The 20,482-nt window shown below is 45.1% G+C and overlaps 1 protein-coding gene across 1 annotated transcript in view; it reads left to right on the forward strand.

Annotated features, from left to right (window-relative positions):
- CACNG4 (calcium voltage-gated channel auxiliary subunit gamma 4) overlaps window positions 1-14,830 on the forward strand; it is a 38,615-nt gene extending 23,785 nt beyond the window's left edge. The window contains exons 2-4 of the mRNA XM_065648008.1: window positions 7,931-8,014; window positions 13,356-13,496; window positions 14,292-14,830. Of these exons, the coding sequence (XP_065504080.1) occupies window positions 7,931-8,014; window positions 13,356-13,496; window positions 14,292-14,830 (764 nt within the window). The remainder of the gene's footprint in view (window positions 1-7,930; window positions 8,015-13,355; window positions 13,497-14,291) is intronic.
- The last annotated feature ends 5,652 nt before the right edge of the window (window positions 14,831-20,482 follow it).

The raw sequence follows: 20,482 nt of genomic DNA on the forward strand, positions 1-20,482 counted from the left end.
AAGTAGACACAGAAAAGTGAGTTAACAACCCCATGACAACTAGAAACGTTGACAGACTCTTGGGACTGAGCCAAGCATGGGAACGCTCATCGTGGCAGGGCTAACATAGCTCTGACTTGAAAAAGTTCCTCAAGCAGCATCACCAACATTGCCCCAAAAAATTAATATCCCACCCAGGTTGAGGAATTGTCCCTATTTCCCTGTGCAGGTGATTCACAAAATGCAAATGGAACATCAGGGCTGGAAGTATGCCAGTGTTTCTTCCTAGAAAATAGTCATTCCCTCAATAAGGTCCATAAAAAGGAGGAACAAAAAAAGACTAAGATAAGCCACTGAAGCCATCGCAAAATTTCCCCCGCTTTTCCATCCAAGCAGAAGCACAAGAAAGCATGGTTAATAAGGAGCAAATTGCAAATGGTAGTAGGAAAACTGTCAGCAATGCACGGAGGGGCTGCTGGGAACGCCTGAGAAGCGGTGATGGAATAACGCAGCACGGGATTTTATCCGCTGCTTGGCTGAGGAAATGCAGACGTTGCTGAATAAACTCAGTCATGACTTCTGTGGCCAAAACGCTGGTTTATGAGAGGAACACTCGAAGAAAATGGAAATTAAGTAGCTCAAAACAACATGTAGCATACAATCAACTCTTACCTACTTTGCTGCTGTCCTACATTTCCCTGATGCTATTGGTATTCACTGTGGTAGCGCAAGGACGCTTAGTACTTTTGGCAGCAGTTTTGTAATGACTGAAGAGGATTCAAAGGACAGCAGCCAGACACTGTGATGTGTTTTATTAGCTCCCAGATGTGCAGGTGAGGTGAATCTTCGGGAAATGAGTTTCGCTGCCACGGATTTTCTAACATCACTCAAGGTCTAAAATAAAATCTTGTAATGCAACAAAAGGCTGTCATAGAATTTTAAAGTCATCTTTGGCAAAGCATCTTTTCTGCATCTGTTCGTTTCTTAGACAGAAATACCAATGCACGACATCATTGGTGATATTTGCCCAGCTGAAAACAGAAGGTCAGCTGCTGAGGCTGTATATACCCATATGAATTAAAATGGACCGAGCCTCTATAGGCGTTTCCCTGGATGTCTTCTGGTGTAGGTGATGCAGAATCTGGAGATGCTTTACCAGGCTGTACGCAATCACATTCAGGTGTTATGTCCTGGGTTGCAGTAGGCCAGAAAAAATATTGGGCAAAGGGTAAAGTTGTTCATACCAGAACTAGAAGTCACTACACAACAGCAGACATCTTTAACACCTAAGCAAGATACGTGTTCTCCTGCGTGGCCACCTTCTTTGGGCAGTGGCGAGCATCCATGTTTGGAGGAGATCAGCTAAGGCACCGCATCTGGGCCTCCAGCAACTCAAGAGCGTTAGAAGAGAAAAGGCTGGGTCATGACATGAAGTGAAGGTTGAACTGCCCAAGCAGAAACCTTGCTGGTCGCTATTAATGGCTGCGAAATTGGCCCTCAGATCAGGGGAGATGGCTCTTCTGAAAGGTGGAGCGTGAGCTCCGCTACAGTTTGAGATCACTGTAGAAAAAAGCAATGCAAGGGCTAGAGCAACTCACCCTTTGTTCTGTGGGGATGTGGTGGTAGGAGAAGCCGTGAGCTGCCTCTGCTTCCAACTTCAGATGGGCTTGGTAAAGGAGCACCGAGGAGAGGCTGCAGATGGCAAAAGGCAACCGGATCACACACTGCCACAGTGCAGACGAGTCTGTGAAAGCAGATTATCATATCTTAGAGTCAAGACTTGAAAGTGGTGGTATAAGGCAGTCTCTTCTCCCATAGAAAGTGTGTGCTAAATACAGGAGAAGTGTCAGGTCCTGTATGAAGGTAAGAGAAGAAGTGGAGTGAGGTTAATGGTGGGACTGAGCATGTCAAATGACAAGATAAACTGAGACATGTTCCTAGAGAAAATGTGCTTTTGCCAGACTAGAGGGGAATGGTGAGCTCTGAGAATAAAGACCGGGCTGCCAGCGCCAGCTTGTTTGCAAGCACGTGGACAGAAGCAGCTGCGAGCTGCTCGGTGTGTGTCTCCTCCAGCGCTGGGGCGAGGTGTTAAACGCACCAGGAAGGTGTTTTGGGTTTAAAAATGTTAAAGAGGAGTGAGATGGAGCAGGCAGCAAAAGCGACCAGTAGTTATTCACGTGGCACCGAGGGGAGGGATGAAGAGCTCTGAGCAGCAGAGGGTCTGTAGGCAGCAGAGGGGGAGGGTGGGAAAAAGGGGAAATTCATGTCACAGCAGAAGATGAGAAAATAAGAGGCTCGAGGAGGAGTTTTGCTTTGCCCATCAGACAATTGAAAATAGATCAAAAGAAGAACCCAAAGGGTTTTCTGGAGCTGACAGCTCCTAAGGAAGAAAGTGGGGCAAATTTCAACATTTTACTTCCTGGGCAAAAAGAAAATGACTTTTAGAGTAGGAGCAAACAAAGGGAGAAGACCAGATTCTGATATCGCTCTTACTGGGTGAGACAGATTTGAGTCCACTGCACTGAAATCAGAATCTGGCCCTTAATTCTGCTCCTTGAAAGCAGGCAGTTCAGCTCCCCCCAATAAGAAACCATTGCATTCTGAGCTATGGGACAAAAGACAGAGAAAGAAGGAAAATACCTTTATGAGGAAAAATAAATTATTATTCCATTGTCACAACACTTGCAGAGAAACATGGTTAAGATTCAGGACAAATCGATTTTAAAGACTCAGTTGAGCTGGATTTGCTTTAGCCTGACCACGACAGGCACGGAGAGCTAGCGATGCTCAGCTGGCTCATGGTACTGAGCCAGCCCGCAGCTATGGGAACAGACTTCTTGTCTTTTTAGGTCCTAAGCATTTTCTAAAAACGAGACCTATCCTGGCAAAAGCACGACAATAACCCCAGGTATTCAATGAAATTCACCATCAGGATGAAGCAAAAATATGAACTGTCAGATGGACAAATATTTCCTGAACTGGCAGGACTCAGGTGGTGTCCGACAGCATCTGTCTCAAAAGCAAACTACGTTTTGAAGTTTCCAGCTTCATGAGGCTCTTGCAACTTTTCTCAAAGGCAGACACCCAATAAATGTGTATTGAACCTCCTGAGGCTTCGTCCTCTGCTGGCTCCATCCTCCGTGGTGCTGGAGGCAGCGTTACAGCAGCAACGTGGGGTAGAAAATTCACATGGGGTGTGTTTTGCACACAACCTGCTTCAATACTTCATGATTTCTTTTATAATGACAGCATTAAATGTCCTCTGGTAGGGGCTCACAGGATCTGTGCTGGTTCAAGTAACTTGAGGAGAGCCCTGTGAAATTCTCAGCAAGCAGCAGGAGACAAATAATCGAACTTGGGACAATTTAACACAGAAAGTGTCGAGTCACAGAAAAATATCGAATGCTGTTCCCTGTGGCCCGAGTTGAGAGCTCAGGACCATGAAGGCCCTGTTTGAGCAGCAGCACCATAGAGCAGGTTTTGAAAGTAAAAAGAGGACCCCCACCCATTCCTCTTTTCAAGGGTTATTCTATGTCCAGAGGAACACAGAGAAAAGAAAGTTAACTCGGCAGCTGCGTTCGCCGTTGTGTGCCAATCCAGTGGGACAGGGGAGTTGTACTGGTGGAAAATCAAATAAATGAACACAGTGCACAGATAGACTCCACACTATAAATTTTGTGGAGAGGAACATTTCTGGCATGTCTGTTCTCTTTTGCTCACTGTTGCTCAAATCACACTGCAAAGGATTACAGAACTTGTCAGCAGAGAAATCTTCCTAAGGAAAAAAAATATATAGAACTGTTTCTCTTCTCCCCTGGCAGAGTCCAGCACTGCCACACTCTCACTCACTATAAATAGAGGTTCTCCAGTGTTGTCCGAGGGAAGCACAAAGATGTGCTGTTAAGGAAACCCAGCCCCACACGGCTGGGATGGACACTGTGTTCAGGCAACTGCTGGTACAACAGCCCCAATCCGCCTGTCACGTTTTTCTTGTTGTCTGTGATGTTATCTGTCAGTCAGCCTTCTCTGTGCTGACATATTCAGAAAACTTGTCATTTAAACATTCAGATATTCGAGTATTGCAGTAAATCAGGCTAACAGTTGGCTCTGGAACTGAAGCACAGCATTTAATCACAGAATAGATGCAACAAGCAGAACCACCAGGCCAAATTTCCCATGGCTCCTTGCTAATTGCCTTATTTTTAATATGCAGTCAGCTTCTTGCAGCTTGTATTCCCTGTATCTGCAAGCACTTGTTGTCAAATGATCTTGAAAATAATTTCCTTCCACGGCTTCAAACCATCCCAGAAGACCCACATTTGCCAGAGAGAAAGCAGCTGGTAAGTGGGATTTTAGGCTGGACAGTTCTGGGGTGTATCTACCTGCCCGCAGGTAATTGCTGTAGCTACGTGACCACGTCTGCAGCTGACATTCATAGCACTCATTCCATCAGTATTACCCACCTCAAGAGAAAACCCTGCTTAACTCTATTAATAGTGTGCACGTGTGTGCAGTAAGCATCCGTAGCTGCTCGAGACCTACAAGAATGTGGCGTATTGGCAGGGAGACTTGGATCCAAGGAGGTTGCAAATGTCTGGCGACCCACAAGAAAACAAGAAGGTTTCTCAGCCAAGTCCCAAACCCGATGTTTTGCTGCATAGTCTCACCAACAAGGGTGGGCGAGAGGGCTGGAAGATGAAATAGTTAATCAAGCGGTAGCTCTGCAGAAGCTGTTGATGGAGGAGGGAGCAGCTCGGCCCATCTATCCTCATGTGTCTCCCACTGCTATCAGATATCGCCTCCCATAAGCTCGTGCTCAGAGCACGGAGACGCAAATTGCTATTGACAGAAGTACCCCGCAGACAAGGTCCTCTGCTGCCAGACCGCCAGCGTCTTGCGTGGTGGAAACCTATTTTAAATGGCAATGGAACACTAATGTTATGGAGAGATCTTGTTGTGTTTAGTTTTCAGGATTAGAAACGGGGAGAAAACAAAAGTACAGCCTGCCTTGACGAATATTGTCAGACATTCAAGCGCTCTATCTTCCAGTGACGATTCGTGCAAACACTCCCAGGGCAGCAGGGAATGTTGTTGTTGATAAACACTAGCCACGGGAAATGGGTGTTTCAAAGACAATGCTGATGATATGGCCATCAACAATGTGATCATGCAATGCATGGCCACAAAGTTAATAAGCGTTTGCATCCTACAGCATTCACTGTCTCGGTCATCAAAAAATGAAACCCCAGTGAACAACTCCGCAGTGGTACAGGCAGCAGTATTAAAGGATTATTTGAGAAAGAGCAAGGAGAAGGTAGTACGTCATCAGAATTTGGCATCACTACTTTGATTTACTGTCGAAAACTCTGTGTACTTTGAGATCCCAAACCCCAAAACAAAGCTTAATCTTCACTTAGGCACTACGGTTCCCTCCCTTATCACATTATCTGAGTACATCACACTCTAATTATAGTTATCTGAACAACACTTAGTGAGATTGGCAAGTACTAACCTTGCCAGAGAAGCCCTTGAACACAGAGTAAAACCAAGTCAGAAACACTTTTTAGTTTTTAAATGCCAGCTAAGTACACTGCAACCAGTGGGAAAAAAAGTTCTTACGCCATCAGCGACACTTCAGAAAATTTACCTGTTCATTATCATTAACCCAGATCCTGAAGTCCTGGCTCAAAATTCAGAACAAACTTATTATTATCAGGAAAAAAATGCATTATATTATTTGTATTTCTAAAAGCATAATTTAACGCATATCAGTAATCATTCGAAGAAAGGAGTAATACTTACAGCATCTCAGTGGGATATTATATCTTACTCTCAAGAGGTATCCAGAAGTGCTTCTCAATATTTTAGTATCTGTTAGGCAGTGATTGCAGTTTATTTATCTCTCTCTAGTGGGTACAGAAGTAAAAGTTACATATTCCGTCTTCTTCTCCAAAGTATATAAGTGACTGTATCCCCATACTCAAGCAAAGAAAAAGAAATACTCTCTTCCACATCACATTCCGGTGTGGAACACAGCCCATGGGTGCCTTACCAAGTGTGGACCAGGGGCCACGTTTGTCTACGCATTTCTTCAAGGCATCTTCTGTGAAGCCTTTGAGAAGAGCTTCAAGGAGTTCAGACCTTGTGCAGATGCTGCAGAATTGTTACTGAATTTAACTGAGGTGTTTCCTTTACTGCCACCTCCTCTATTTCATGGCTTTGGTTCTTTTGCATTGTTTTACATGCGCAGAGCCAGGTATTTTACCAAATCTCCGTTTTGCTCTGGTTTTATTTTTTGTATTTAAGTGTTATTTAGAGTTTTTCTTCGTGACTAGGAGAGGATAAAAATCATACTCTGGTTGTGTTTCCTCTTAATTGGCACACCATAATGAAGAGACTCAAAGAAATGACCATCGAGTCTCAGAGGCCCTGTTGTGCTGGGAGTGATTTAGTTTCGTTGCGTGAACGGCCACAAAGATAAGCACTGGGATCTTTAAAGCCTGAATTTCGGATTGCCTTGCCGAAGGGCCACCAGGAGCAACAAACCGGCTGACGGCAAACAGGGGGTCGCACGGGCAAAGACGCTGAGCAGGAGCCGTCCCAGCTGGAGTGCTCCCGTCCATCTGGCAGATGGGACAGGTGTGTCGTTTCCAGATGTGACGTGAGCCACTTCTTGTTCACAGCCTTTGAAGTGCTGTGCAGAGAAAGCCTGAGCCGTTACTGCAATTAGAGTGGAAACGTCATTTACTGGAAGAATTAAATGCACTGTAGTAGCAAACCTGCAGTTGACACTCTCAGGGTGCAATTGAAATCCTCCGGATTAGTAATTCTTTTGAGATCTTTGTAATCATTGGTAATAGGTAGTGAAATAAATCCACATTTATATCCTACAGACCGCAGCTGTGCTTCTGTTGGAGTAGTATTAACCGATGGTTTTTAAATCCTTCTGCCAGCTCGAGCTGTAAGCACCAAAACTCCCGAGCAGAGGATAACTCATCCTGGGTGATGTACGTTGCTGGGCAGGAAAGTGTTGGTTGATGACTAATGAAAGCGGCACGGCAGGATCGCAGCTCGGGGCCCCGCTCGCAGGCAGCTCTCTGGGGACGGGTCCCCGCGCAGCTCGCAGCTGTCCCAGCCGCCCCGCTGCAGCGGAGGCTGGATGCGGCTGTGGATAACCAGGGTAGAAAACAATACAAAACACCAACATGAAGCTTTACCCAGACAGACAAAGTGCTGAAACTCACCTTGTTCAGTTGAGCGAGGGGTTCGTCTGGCCAACTCAGGTATCAGGAGCGCACACTGGCGCCTCGAATTACTGCACAGGCTCCCGGTTAACTAAACCAATAGGCCATTAAAAGCTGAGCCAACCTTGAGGTGGACATATGGGTTTAAATTGCAGCAGGAAGAGATTTATGGATTTGTTTTCCAAGCCTAGAGAAATTGAAGAGGCTTCAGAGAGTTCAACACTTACCATCTCTGATAAGGGAAACCAGCACTTCACTGGGAATGGGGAAGGGAGGTGATGGGCACTGGACTGGCATCCAGCTTTGCTGTGGAGCCCCAGCCATGGAGAGCGACCCGGAGTGACAGTCACTCAAGGAGCAAAAAGCAGCTTTGCAAACTTGGTATGCTTGTAGGATAAGCACAGCGCTGATAAAGTAAAGCATAGAGATTAAAAGACTCAAGAGAACGATATTAGTGACAGACTGAAGAAAAAGAGTTTGGCAATCACGGCTCTTCCTTCCTTCAGTTAGGCTTCGGCCCAATCTGCCCAGAATTTGTGACCTTAGAAATGGTTTCTTGATGGCATTAAAAAAAATCAGTGACCAGCCTGCAGGACAATAATTTACTTACACAACCTGGGAGGAAAAGGAAATAAAGCGGAGCTTACAGAAGCACGTTTACCTGGTTCTGTTGCTTACGTGTTATGTTTACTTTTTTTTTCATTTAGGAATCTACAAAGGACATTGCTTCCGAATCAACCACTTCCCTGAAGACAATGACTATGACCATGACAGCTCAGAATACCTTCTCCGTAAGTCGAAAAGTGATACCTATAATAATGCAGAGAATTAATAGACATAGCCAGAGAGACTTTCATAGAATCACGGAGTTACAGAATGGTTTGGGTTGGAAGGGACTTTAAAGACCATCTAGTTAGTTCCAACTCCCCTGCTATGGACAGGGACACCTTGCACTAGACCAGGTTGCTCAAAGCCCCGTCCAACCTGGCCTTGAACCCTCCCATGGACAGGGCATCCACAGCTTCTCTGGGCAGCCGGAGAACCCTCATGGGGAAGAAACCATAAAAAGAAAGTGAAGAAACCATCTTCACTCATAGTGGAAAACCTCACAGTAAGAAACCATTCCTGGCTTTCTCTTCTTTAAAGTCCGGCCCAAGTCTTATTCATTGCAAGAGGCTGGTCCAAACTGGGTGGCAGAGAGCAGTGGTGACGTATGTCCAGTTCACACTGCAGCTGGCACAACGGTGACCCTTGGGAACCCCCATTTCAAGGGTTTCCTTCAGCCAGGAGAATGGTCACAGTTGTGGTGCCCATTCTCTAAACATCATATGGAAAATTTTCAAATTAAAACTACAGCTATCATTCCCAGATTGGCAAGGATATTTTACACAGCAAGTATTTATCTGATTAATGTATCAAAAGAGGTTTGGGGAGGGGGTTCCAGCCCATTAGGAAGCTTTTCCGAATGCTTAAACCCAACCCTTATGCAAGCCTCATCCTTTGCAGCTGCTGAGCCACCTCCCCCTGCAGTGAAATTACTGCATTGTGAGAAGGAAGCTGAAATTTCTGCAGCTAACAGCAAAATCTCAGCATGAACATGGGCTGTGGCTTCCCTGCATGAACAGCCAGCCATTGCTGCTCTGCACTTGTGTGTAATCCCCCAATAAAGTCATTTCATCCACCAACCTGGTGCTTGAAATAATGGCAATTGTCTCATCTCCTCCAGGCAATTGTCTCATCCTCCTCCATTCACTCAGGTGATAGGAAATCTGAAGTGTGAAACTTCACCAATCCTGCAAAGTTTGAGGTAGATTTCCCCTTCCCCACAGGATGGGGAATGTTGCCGAGTAGTTCCTTTGACCGAAATATCCGACCCCAAGCTGAGAGCAGTGCCCTTTGCCAGAGAAAGGAATCGCAGATCACAAGGTGCTGGGAAAGCTCCACGAAGCAGCGAGTGATGCTGCTGGCTGGTACACCCCGCAAGGCAGAACACTCCTCACTTACACCCCTATTAATTACCTGAAATGCCACTTGGAAAACCACCCTGCCCTCCTGCTCACTTCTGGGAAACAACTTCTGGTTGCTAAAACAAGAAAAAAAAAAAAAGTCTCTGAAAACTACGCTTTACCAGAAAACCCAGATTTTTTTTTTTTTTCGTCTTTACTCTTGTCAATTTAGATCAGTCATAGCGCTTGGGTGACACGATTTCAGCGCTCAGGCGAAAGCAGACTAGCAGAGTGTGAGCACAGCTGCATTTATCTTTCATACAAAGCCTTGGAACTAATGTTAAATTGATGCCAAGTCAGCTTTAGGAAAGAAACATCATTAGTAAAAGGACTGTAAAGGGAAGAGGAATTAAGTAGCATCTTGATAAAACAGCGTTATGCCATCTTAATTTGAAGAAAGGGAGAAGTGGGAAAAACAGTCTACAGCTCCGCAGTAAGACATGAGATTGGTAAATTGTTTGTACTTGTGACGAGTGTTCCAAAGAGCTGTTTTCCGAAGTGACTAAGTACAGACCTTAAAAACAAGTTGGTTCAGCCCTTTATGTCTTCTGCAAAATCAGGCTTCAGCTGCTCCCCCCGGGGAGGAGAGCTCATCCTCGCGTGGTCTGCGCAGATCACAGGGCTCCTCTGCTTTAACTTCTGTAAGAAAAACTGCATCTCCACTTAAAATGTGGATGGTTGATTTAGAGATCACTGAAAGGTTGTGTGTCTAAATCCAGAAGAGATGAGCTCATACGTATATGTAATAGGAATCAAATAATGGTCTAAGTAGACACAGACAAGAGGATATTTGCATCCTGTTTCAAAGAAGACATGAGACCTTCCGTCCCGGTTTCGCCCTTTGTGCAACACCTTTACGATACGCTGTCTCCGTATCATTCACCGTGCTTTTTAGCCAGCTCTTGGCACAAGTCTCCTGGAGGGCCATGTTGAGAGCAACCTTTATTTTTCGTGTCTCGCTTAGACTAAGGCACCAATGCTGTGGGCATCTTGTGCTCCTGAACGAGCAGCGTGAGGGGTCTCAGCCTGCTCCACAGGGACCAATCTAATACAGACTTCAGATAAACGCACTAGTGGAATTGAGCCCTGGTTCAAAACCCTATTGAAACCAGTGAAAAAAATGGCTGATTTTAGAGGAGTTTAGTCCGGGCTGTGGGTAGGAGCAGGAGTTTGGATTTTTGCCCTTTGGCTTTCAGGCCGCTCCATGCCAAACCAGGTGATAACCGCCACGGTGACAACCGCCACGCGCAAAGGTGCTCAGACAAGACCCCTCCTGTTGAACCTTCCCTGTGACAACACACAGCAGCCTACGTGCCTAAAGAACTCCCCGTCCCGTGTCTGTGCAGAGCCCCAGCAAGCAGCAGAGGCATCGCTGCCGTGCCGAGAAAGCCCGTGCGGTCCCCAGGGCTGACGCCTGCAGCTCCCAACCCCACGCCTGTGCTCCGGCTTCCCTCCCCTCCCGCCTTTCTGCATCGCCCAGAAACCAGCTGCCGCCCAGCGCCTCTCCCTTGGCAGAAAAGGGCATTTCAGAAAACATCAAGGCTCTCCTGCAGCACTGAAGTGCAGCCCTGAGGAGGGAGACTGAAAACCCCATTTCAGTGGCACGTCTGCGCTTTCGCGGACTTTGGCCCCCCATGCTGTAGCATCCTCGTTTTGCAGCCGGTCGCTTGGCTCCTGCCTTTTGGAGGAGAAGAAGAGCAGGGGCTCGCAGCCCGTGGGGAGGAGCAGCACGCTCGCCGCGGTGCTGCGCCGAAGGAGGTGTCACAACGCATCGCGGTGCAGAGCAGCCGATGCACACAGACAGGACGGTAAACAAGAGGGAAAAAAAAAAGAAAGCGGGGGAGAAAGCAAAAAACCAGATTGCCTTAATGTTTTTTGATGTGCTGTCATTTTATTACCAGTATTGGGAGACATACGTAAATTCTACATGGTACCTATGAGCTTCCTTTTAAATTTCAGAGTTAAAAGTACACATTGTAGGAAAAAATGTGCTGTAGGGTTTTGCAGGAAGAGAATACTGTGTGTTTTGTTTATCTTCACATTAATTATCTAATATAGAAAAATTATCTTTGGAGATTAGTGTCACAAGTAGAACAACCCACCTGCTTGTATTTGTCATGTCTGGCAAGTTCCTTTTGATGATATCACTGAAACATTTTAGGAAAGCTCTATAATTTAATTGAAATCGTTATGAACAACATGAACATCAAATATAGAAAACAATAACCAGAAAAGGTAGGTCCCAGCAGATTTTAAGCCTATTCTGCTTTTTGTCAGGACACTAACAAACAGACAGTGATTTGGGATGCCTCCATGTCCAGCAGCACAAACAGAGCCTGACATTGAATATTTTCTAATAATCGACTCCAAAAACTGACCCAAAAGTCAAAGCCCTGTTATCTCGTATTGCACAAGCGAGAATACACCCAGGACAACAGAACGGGCTGTCAACCCTCAACAGGCTTTGATTAGAGACCTTACACCCTCGTTACTCAGATTTGCCAATTATTGCAAGACACCATCGGAATATTAACGCATCCAACTGAATCGGGTTTAGATCCAGTTAGAAAATGCCCCATCTGTAAAGGACACGTGCAGCGACGTTGCCAGTGCTGGTAGAACACAGACTTTTCTCGCGGTTACAGATTAATAAAGGGAACAAGCTTCCTGGGCAGGGACTGTCTTTTGTGTTTTATGTTTGCACCAGCCTAATGAGGGCTGGGCCCATCGCTGGCGCTCCCGGGGGCTTCGCAGCGCACACAAAAGTGATGCTGTTATTAAATGCCCAGTCCTGTCCCTCTTGCAGTCAGCGGGAGTTTTGCCACTAGTTACCAGGGGAATCGTTAGGAAGCGATTCACTAAATTGGGAACGCCACGGCCATCAGAAGCAAAATGAGAAAGCACCAGCTGTAACATCGGGCCGTTTCTCCTCGGGAAAGCGGCGCCGCTCGCCGTGCGTGTCAGCCAGGAAGATGGTACCCGGGAGAGACCTCATCGCTAACGGCACCGCGTCAGCAGATTGGCCCAGATGGTGGTTTTCTCCCCTCCGTGCACTCAGCCGGGGGGGTCCCCGTGTCCCCCCAGCCTGCTGTGGGGTTTCCACCCCCCTGTGACAGCAGCCTCAGCCCCCCACCTGCTTTGGGCATCCCCACAGCCCAGCGCCGCTCACCATGCCAGGGCTGCCCTCTGCACCTTTGCCTTTCCACGGTCCCCAGCTTTGGGGCAATCCTGTTTTCCACAGCAGGATTCAGCCTTTTCTTCCAAAAAAATCCTCTCTCTATGACAATATAACTTGCTTCCTTGCTCTGCATTTCAGAATCGCCCACCGGGTTTTACCCCTTTGGTTTTTACAATACAAACGTATCTTTTCTGGTGCTTGTGGATTTTTTTTCTCAGCCCTTTTCTTCCCTCCCTGCCACTTCGCTTTTGATTGCTACTTAGTCTTGTAGTGACCCGACTTTGAAAGCCGGCTTGAAGTGGTGTTTACTTTTTTTTTTTTTTAAGGGATTTTATAGCCCAGACTGGTGAATGGACTGAAGCACGCAGAATTTTAAATGACTCTGCTTAGCTGTCAGGAAACTAAACACGAACATCTTGTTAAAATCTCTTCCTTAGAAATCTAAAAGTTTTCAATGTCCTTAATATTCAACAAAAGAAAACAGGGTTATTTGCCGTACGCGCTGGCAACACGGATAGTGCAGCCTTCGAGGGCTGTAATTTGCTCACCTTGCGCATGTCCAAGGAACGGGTCTGTCGGCTCAAGCCATCCCCAAATGTTGTAGCTCATGAATTTTTCACTGCCGCTCCCTGTGCGATGCCGGGTCTTACTGTCACTTACCTCGTGCTTTGCCAGAAGTCTTCTGTACGCGGTGGTGTCAGATAATGGTGATAACGCTGGACTTCCTGGGAGAAAGCGCAAAAGATTTAAGCTACTCAGTTGAGAGAGTCTGTGCCGCGCTGGCCACCTACCCATGGCCTCGGCTCCCAAAAGTGTGCCCAGAAATGCACGATTGGTGATAATTCCAACAAAAGCCGGGGGTTTCGAGACTTCGTAATCACCACGCTTGCACTCAAGGAGGCATCTGAAATGATTACTGTCTGGATTTTCTACCCATCTCCCCTCCAGGCATCGTCCGCGCCTCCAGCGTGTTCCCCATCCTGAGCACAATATTGCTGTTGCTGGGAGGACTCTGTGTCGGAGCGGGGAGGATTTACAACAGCAAAAACAACATTATTCTCAGCGCTGGGATTCTCTTTGTTGCAGCAGGTATGTTCTCCTTAAATTGAGTCTTTAAGAGGTGCTGTCTTTTTAAACTGAAAAGTGGTCTGGGTCAAGGGCACTGACAACACACTAGGCAAATTTCTTAAGACAAAAATATGGTTTTGAAACTCTACAATAAGTACGTTCTAGAAAAGCTTTCCGTTTTCCTGAAAAAGGAAACTGAAGTCAGTAACGAGCAGAATTTACACTATTTAAAATGTATTAAACATTAGATTAATCAGGCATCTCTTAAATCCAGGGCCTTTTTCTTCTCTTTAATATGATGGCAGAAAAAATTCACCTCTGATAGGTGAGCCTGTTTTCCACACTAGAAACATCTGAGAGAGTCAGTCACATTGTTAATAGCTTTCCCTGAAGCTCGGATTAAGCATGCTGCATTTAGATGAAAATTCAGCAAGGTGGAAGAGAACTTATCTTGATCAAGGTGAACAGCCACAGCCCTGAGCTCAAAATGTATTTTTATTATTATTCTGAATGTTAGAATCCCACTAACGATATTAGCAAGCTCCCATATGCTACATCTTTCCCACTGTGGCAATGAAGAGATGGGAACAAATCCTGCTGAATATTTTGGGATCCATGTGAGCATATGTGACCCAGATGTGGATCTGTTCCTCATTTTTCAAGAATAAATGAAATCTTGAGATAAGTGAAGGAATAAATAAACATAATAAAATTTCCTGCTCATAGTCTTTGAACCATCCAGATCCAGAAAGTAACACGGCTTGAATTTTATCTTCCCAGCCACATAACCACTGATTTATGTTTTTCTCTCTCCAGGACTCAGTAATATCATAGGGATCATTGTCTACATATCAAGTAATGCAGGTGACCCAAGTGACAAGCGAGATGAGGACAAAAAGAATCATTACAACTATGGCTGGTCTTTTTATTTCGGAGCCTTGTCTTTTATTGTGGCCGAAACCATAGGTGTTCTGGCTGTGAACATTTATATTGAGAAGAACAAAGAGCTGAGGTTTAAGACCAAGAGAGAATTCCTTAAGACTTCTTCCAGTTCTCCTTATGCCAGGATGCCAAGTTACAGGTACAGGAGGCGGAGGTCCAGATCCAGCTCTCGATCTACCGAGCCTTCTCCATCTAGAGACATTTCTCCGGTTGGCATGAAGATAGCAAGCACCATTCCCATGAACGAAATTTCCATGTACACCCTTTCCAGAGAGCCCTTGAAGGTCACGACGGCGGCCAGCTACAACGCAGACCAAGAAGCCAGTTTTCTGCAGGTTCACAACTTCCTTCAGAAGGAATTTAAGGAAGGACTCCATGTCAACATGGTCAACAGGAGAACGACGCCTGTTTGAAGTACCTTCCTTCCTCACACTTTCTGAAGAAATATCGAAACAGAATGGATCTGTCGTGAAAGAGAAGGAGTGATGTTAAAATACCCTCTCACGTCTTTAATTGTGGCATGTGTTGAGATAGCAAGTGGAGATCCTCTGGACCAACATAAAGATATTACACGCTCGTAGCTTTTTTTGAAGCTATTCGGAGTTTGTTTCTTTCAGTTCTTGGTGTCACGAGATGAAGGCAGTTTGTGTCCCTGCACTTCTGCAGTGTGTACAAAGTCTTGGAGAAACTGCAAAGGACTTGCCACCAGTGTGTTTTAAAGGATTACAGAAAAATTGTTGTATGACTTTTTTTTTTTTGGTAATACTGAGATCCCTTAATACAAACTTGCAAACATAATTTATAACCAAGCCCAAGGATGAATACGAACTACTCATCAAGCGAGCCACTTTGACACAGCATAAGCTTTGCCTCTTTCAAAAAAAAAAAAAAAAAGAAAAAAAGAAAAAAAAAGAAAATATTTTTGAAGGCAACACTTTCTAAAACTGACCTGTGCTACTGAAACCGTAGAGCACTCGCGTACTGAGCATTACAGCCTCCCTGATGGGGTGGTGAGGCGTTCTCCCATTTGGGGGTGCAAGGCGTCCCTCGGGGCAGCGCGGGCTGGGGACAAGAGGGTGGATGCGTCTCGAAACACTTAGGAAGGGAAGGATTAAAGTAGGTGGGACTTGCGCATATTTGCAAATATCATTTCTTGCCTAACATTTAGAAAACTTGAATTCTCATTTCGACTAGCCCTAGTGCCTGATCCGGCAAGGTGCTGAGTGCTGTCTGTCAGGAGCCCCTATAGACTATGTATAGCCAGAGCGAGACACGGAGCTGAGCCGGGGCGGTTCCCCACGCCACCGTTCCTGTTTTCCTTACCGCTTCACAAGTGCAACACTAACGCTACTGGAAACCAAGATATCTCCGCAACGCGCGTGAGAAAACGAGAAGCTAATACGTTCGGACTAGCAAATCTTCCTGCAGCAATGAGAACCGAGTGTTAACAGAACGGATGGCAACTTTGTATTTTTTAAAATAGAACAAAAATAATCACCGTTTATGAGATATTTATTAAACTCTTTTTATTATGAATAAGTGCCGCATGGTGCAAGGTATAGTTGCTTTTGGATGGAAATGATGGTCGACCTAATTTAATTTATTTTGTAATGATGAATCTACTTATGTGCAGAGAGCCCAGAGAAAACTCTATGCATCACATAAGGGGGGAACTACTTTGTACCCTTTGCTTCTGTACGTTTCTAAAAAAGTCTGAATTTTTTTTTGTCTTTTAAATTCCTGCTTTCGATTTTTACACTTAGGCTTGGAATCTCAATGCTGGAGGGCCCGACTCAAAGGTATTTTGATTTAATAGTACCCGTGTTGATTTTAGTGACCACTCAACCAAGCCATACGTGAATGAGGTGCCCGATTCCCCTTGGATGAATTAGGTGCAGTGAGAGAGGAGCATCTAATTCCTGTACATTCCTTTGAACACACCCATTATCTTTGCCCAGAAAATCTTTGCTACCAGAAGACTAGAGGTGACAAGAAAAAAATTGTTTGGACAGCTTAAGTCGTCGATGGTGGGAGACCTCAGCCAAACTGCTAAAACCTCTTTAGTCTTAATTTATCCAGCGATGGCCACAGCCTCAGACAGTCAGTGATCTTTTGGATACGAGGCTTTCAGCTAGTGGAGCCAAGTCCTCCCAAGAAATCCCGGAGGAGCTGCCTTAACATCCCAAAAAGCAAGCTGAACCCTCTCTGCCCCTCCTAGTAAACCCCACTTAAGCCTCTCTCCTTGCAAGAACTAAGACACAATTCTCAATATTAAGTGAAAGTCTTCCCCTAGTCGCTGTTAAGCTCTGCCCAGCCCTCAGCCTGGCACAGCGACATCGTTATTTTGGCGGAGATGGGTTGGAGCCTTCATCCCTGCTTATCAAGAGTTTCCAATTCAGGTTAAAACTCTGCTGGAATCCTTTTTCAAACCTCTGAGAGCTAAAGAGAACGAAGTGATGGGAATGATTTAAAAGTAGAAAATGTTGTGCTACTTGCTGTGTCAACACACTATGGAGAAAGATATTACACAAGCTTTTTAAAACAAAATTTAAACGTAGGCAGACAAGAAAACTTTTTTACCTACTTTTCGGCTAGGACAACATAAAAGAGTTCTAAAATTATTAAAGTTCTTGATGAAAGGTTTTTTTTACAAGAATCTTTATGCTTTCAAACAATAAATTATTTCCTACTTTTTGAGACTTCGTAATATTAAAATACTTTGATTAGCTATGATAGAAGTAGAAGTTTGCAATGAAAAAAAAAACCTTCTGTCTCATTAGTGTGTCATACTAAGTGCTAATTAATTTACATCTAATTATAGTTGATGTACTTTTCAAGTGCAATTTCCCAGAACTATTTGTTTCCCACCGTGTTAATAAACTAATAGTTAGAAATAAGTCCTCATCCGCGTTTACTGTAATTAAGAATAAAACCGTTCCCTTTAAAACCAGGAGTTAGATTTAGGCTGTTTTTCTAAGCTCATGTACATTGAACTGGAAGTTGACAGTGTGAGGTTTTGCTTTGCGCGTTGGTTTTGTTCTTTTAATCGTCATTCTCCAGTGAACATGTTTAAAACCAACCATCCTATCTAGCCAAAGTCTAAGGCTTTTCTAGAGCCTGGGTCAGATCTGCAAAGGCACATGCAGTATTTTCACACCACATTCAGCAAAAAAAAAATAAATGCAGCTGGAACGGGGAAATATTATATTAATGGGATGCTCATGAGATACGGGTCTGGACAGGGAACAAAGGCACAGGGAGAAAACAGAGACCGGAGTTTCATTCTGTGGGAGAATGGGGGCTGTGATTTAAAACTCATGGTCTATGTCTAATTGCAGTGCAGTATTTTGTTCAACCAAAGCAAAAAAAAAAAAAAAAAAGTGGTTTCATTTGAAAATTTCTGTTTCAAAAATCCTCCAAACATCAGTTTTTTCCTGTGGAAAAATTTGATTCTGACAAAACTGAGAAATGTGCATCATTCCTGCCCATGAACAGTGTCTTGCTCCATGGCCGAATTATCTGAACAGAATTAGATTGTGTTAGGACTTCAAAACCACTCAGCGATAGGTTAAAAAACAAACAAACAAACAAAATCCATTCTTCCACATCTTTCTGGTTATCCCTGGACAGCATCCAACACAAATTAGCCCCTATTTCTCAACAAGGCCTGCAGAAATAATCATCATCGTATCATTAACAATAATCAGTCTTTTGGTATTAACCTACAACAGCAGACCTAAAAAAATGCTATTATTTCAGATTTGATTTTCTGAGAAACAAAGTTTCAGGTATAGCATCAGCTCTCTCTTCCTAGTTTCTCATACACAGCAGAAGTAAAATAAGAAATCACTTCATATGCCCGTACATCTAACAATGGACTATTTTTATATTTCCTTTTCTTTCTGTATGGATCACATATCCACAAGGGCTAATATATCATGTCCCTTGAGGTTACATTTCTGTCTGCAGTTCTAAAGTGTTATTTCCACTGTGCTTCAGTTCTACTGGTATAATCACAACCATGTATAATGTACTTAATCCTTACTTTTTAAATAAACCATTTTAAATGTATTCAGATTTGTGTGGAGAAAGATATATAGATTTTTAACTTCCAGATTCTCTGACCTGAGATTTCTGTGTTTATTTTTTCACGTTCCTACCTATTTCGGTTGCGGCTGGGGATGTTACTGGAAGCCAATATATCAGAGAAAAAAAAAAAATCTTGTGGTCCCATAGACCAAGAGTTCTCCAAGAGAAGCTATCTTCACATTTCCAGGCATTTGGGCAGGAAACAAAGCAAAAACTTCTAGTTTTCAGCTTAAACGTGGCCTATATGAGGCTCAGTCTGGTTTGGGTGCCTGAGTTGAGACTGGTTTAGTGGCCAGGGGCCCTGCAAGTCACCATCCACTCAAATGAGCCCGTGTCTTGTGAAGTCCCAGCCCCGACCTTGTGCTTGTCTTCCACCGTTTGAGGTTTCATGTGAACCCCCTTCCGAGCATCCTCCTCTCCCAGCTCTTGTCCATTTTGCCTGAAAGCTCAACCCCACGTGCTGACGCCCCATGAATTCTTTGCTCTGATCACCACCATAAAATCCCAGTGGTACCAGCAGCACCGAGCACGGGTCGGGAGTTCAGCAGCCTCTCGCTCCCAGACATCCCAAACTGTCCCTGCATCAGAGACAATATTTCTTCCTCAAATACCTCTTTTAACTTTACTTTCCCAGCTCCTAAGCCTCCAGATTGTCTTTAAAGATGAAGACCGCCTGCACGTCTCTGTCTGCTGCCTCTCCCCATACGTGTGATCTATGGCACGTCTGGAGGGAGGCAAGGGATTCGTCTTTTCAAATGCCTCCGGCACACAGTAGTGAAGCCATTTAAAGCTCAAGCCCAAAGCTGGTTCCCTTGAACTAAAATAAATAAAGACTCTTCTCACGTGGCTGAGCAAGTCCGTGGGTAAACAGTGACCCCAAGAGCTGTGGTTGCCCTGCTGTGAACAGGGATGGATCAAAAAGTGATGCTGTTTGAGGGGGAAGCAAAGACACGGTCGTGAAGTCTTCAGAAAGCAGAAAAAAAGAGTCCAGCGAGGAGGATGCGGCATTTCCTGGGAATGAGAAAACTAACAAACATGGGAGGTGCCGAAAATAAAAGGGAATGAGGAGTGCCGTGCACCTGTCTGCAAAGCAGCTCGTCTTACAGCCACCACCGTGCTTCACCAGAGCGAAAGGGATCACTTACCGGCACGGCACCCCCGGCACGGCAGGCGGTATTTTGGGAGAACGAAGCTGCGGATCCGGCGCGGAGGACGGGCAGCGGGGACGGGCAGCAGCCGCTGCCGTGAAGGTGCCGGGGCTGCATCCAGCAATGTGGGACCATATCTCCTTCTTCACACCCATGGGAGTCTATTCAAAAAAATAAATTAAAAACCAACCAACCAAACCAACCACACATTTTGCTCTTCCCTACAGTGACGGCAGGATTTCAGCCCCAGGACTGGGGAGCTTTTGGAGGGTGCCATTGGTGACAGTCCCGGGTATCAGCTGTGCCGACCCAACCACGACTACGGTGGTGTCACCGAACTGGGGCCATGCAGGCTCAGGAGCTCAGAGGAACTTCCATTTGAAGAAATCTGTTTGCTGAAAACTCATTTGATCTGAAAGCTTATCTCCTCCAGTCCGGGTTATTCTCACCTGGGAAGGGTCTTCTGCAGAACATCATTCTGCAAGAACGGAACCACTGGATTTGATTAATCTGGTTGTGGTAAATACTTTGGCTGGTCTGGAAGAAATACAGAAGAAGTTCTGGGGAGTAGAGCCAAGCCCACACCTCTGCTAGGGAAAAAATAATGCAATAGCTGCTCTTGAGACACCTCCTTGAGCATTTTCTCCAGCAGAGAAACATGATTGTGTCTCTCACTCACTGCTGCTAAAGTGCAACTAATTACAACCCTCCCTGCTTCCCAACAGGTCCTCGTTAATAGTCTGTTTATATTTCATGTGATATTGATTTTTAGATGTGAATACTTGCCAGCTGACAGACTGCAGGAACCATTCCTGGAGGATGAGGTCC

This window comes from Caloenas nicobarica, chromosome 18 (assembly GCF_036013445.1).
Source record: "Caloenas nicobarica isolate bCalNic1 chromosome 18, bCalNic1.hap1, whole genome shotgun sequence".
NCBI classification, from domain to species: domain Eukaryota; kingdom Metazoa; phylum Chordata; class Aves; order Columbiformes; family Columbidae; genus Caloenas; species Caloenas nicobarica.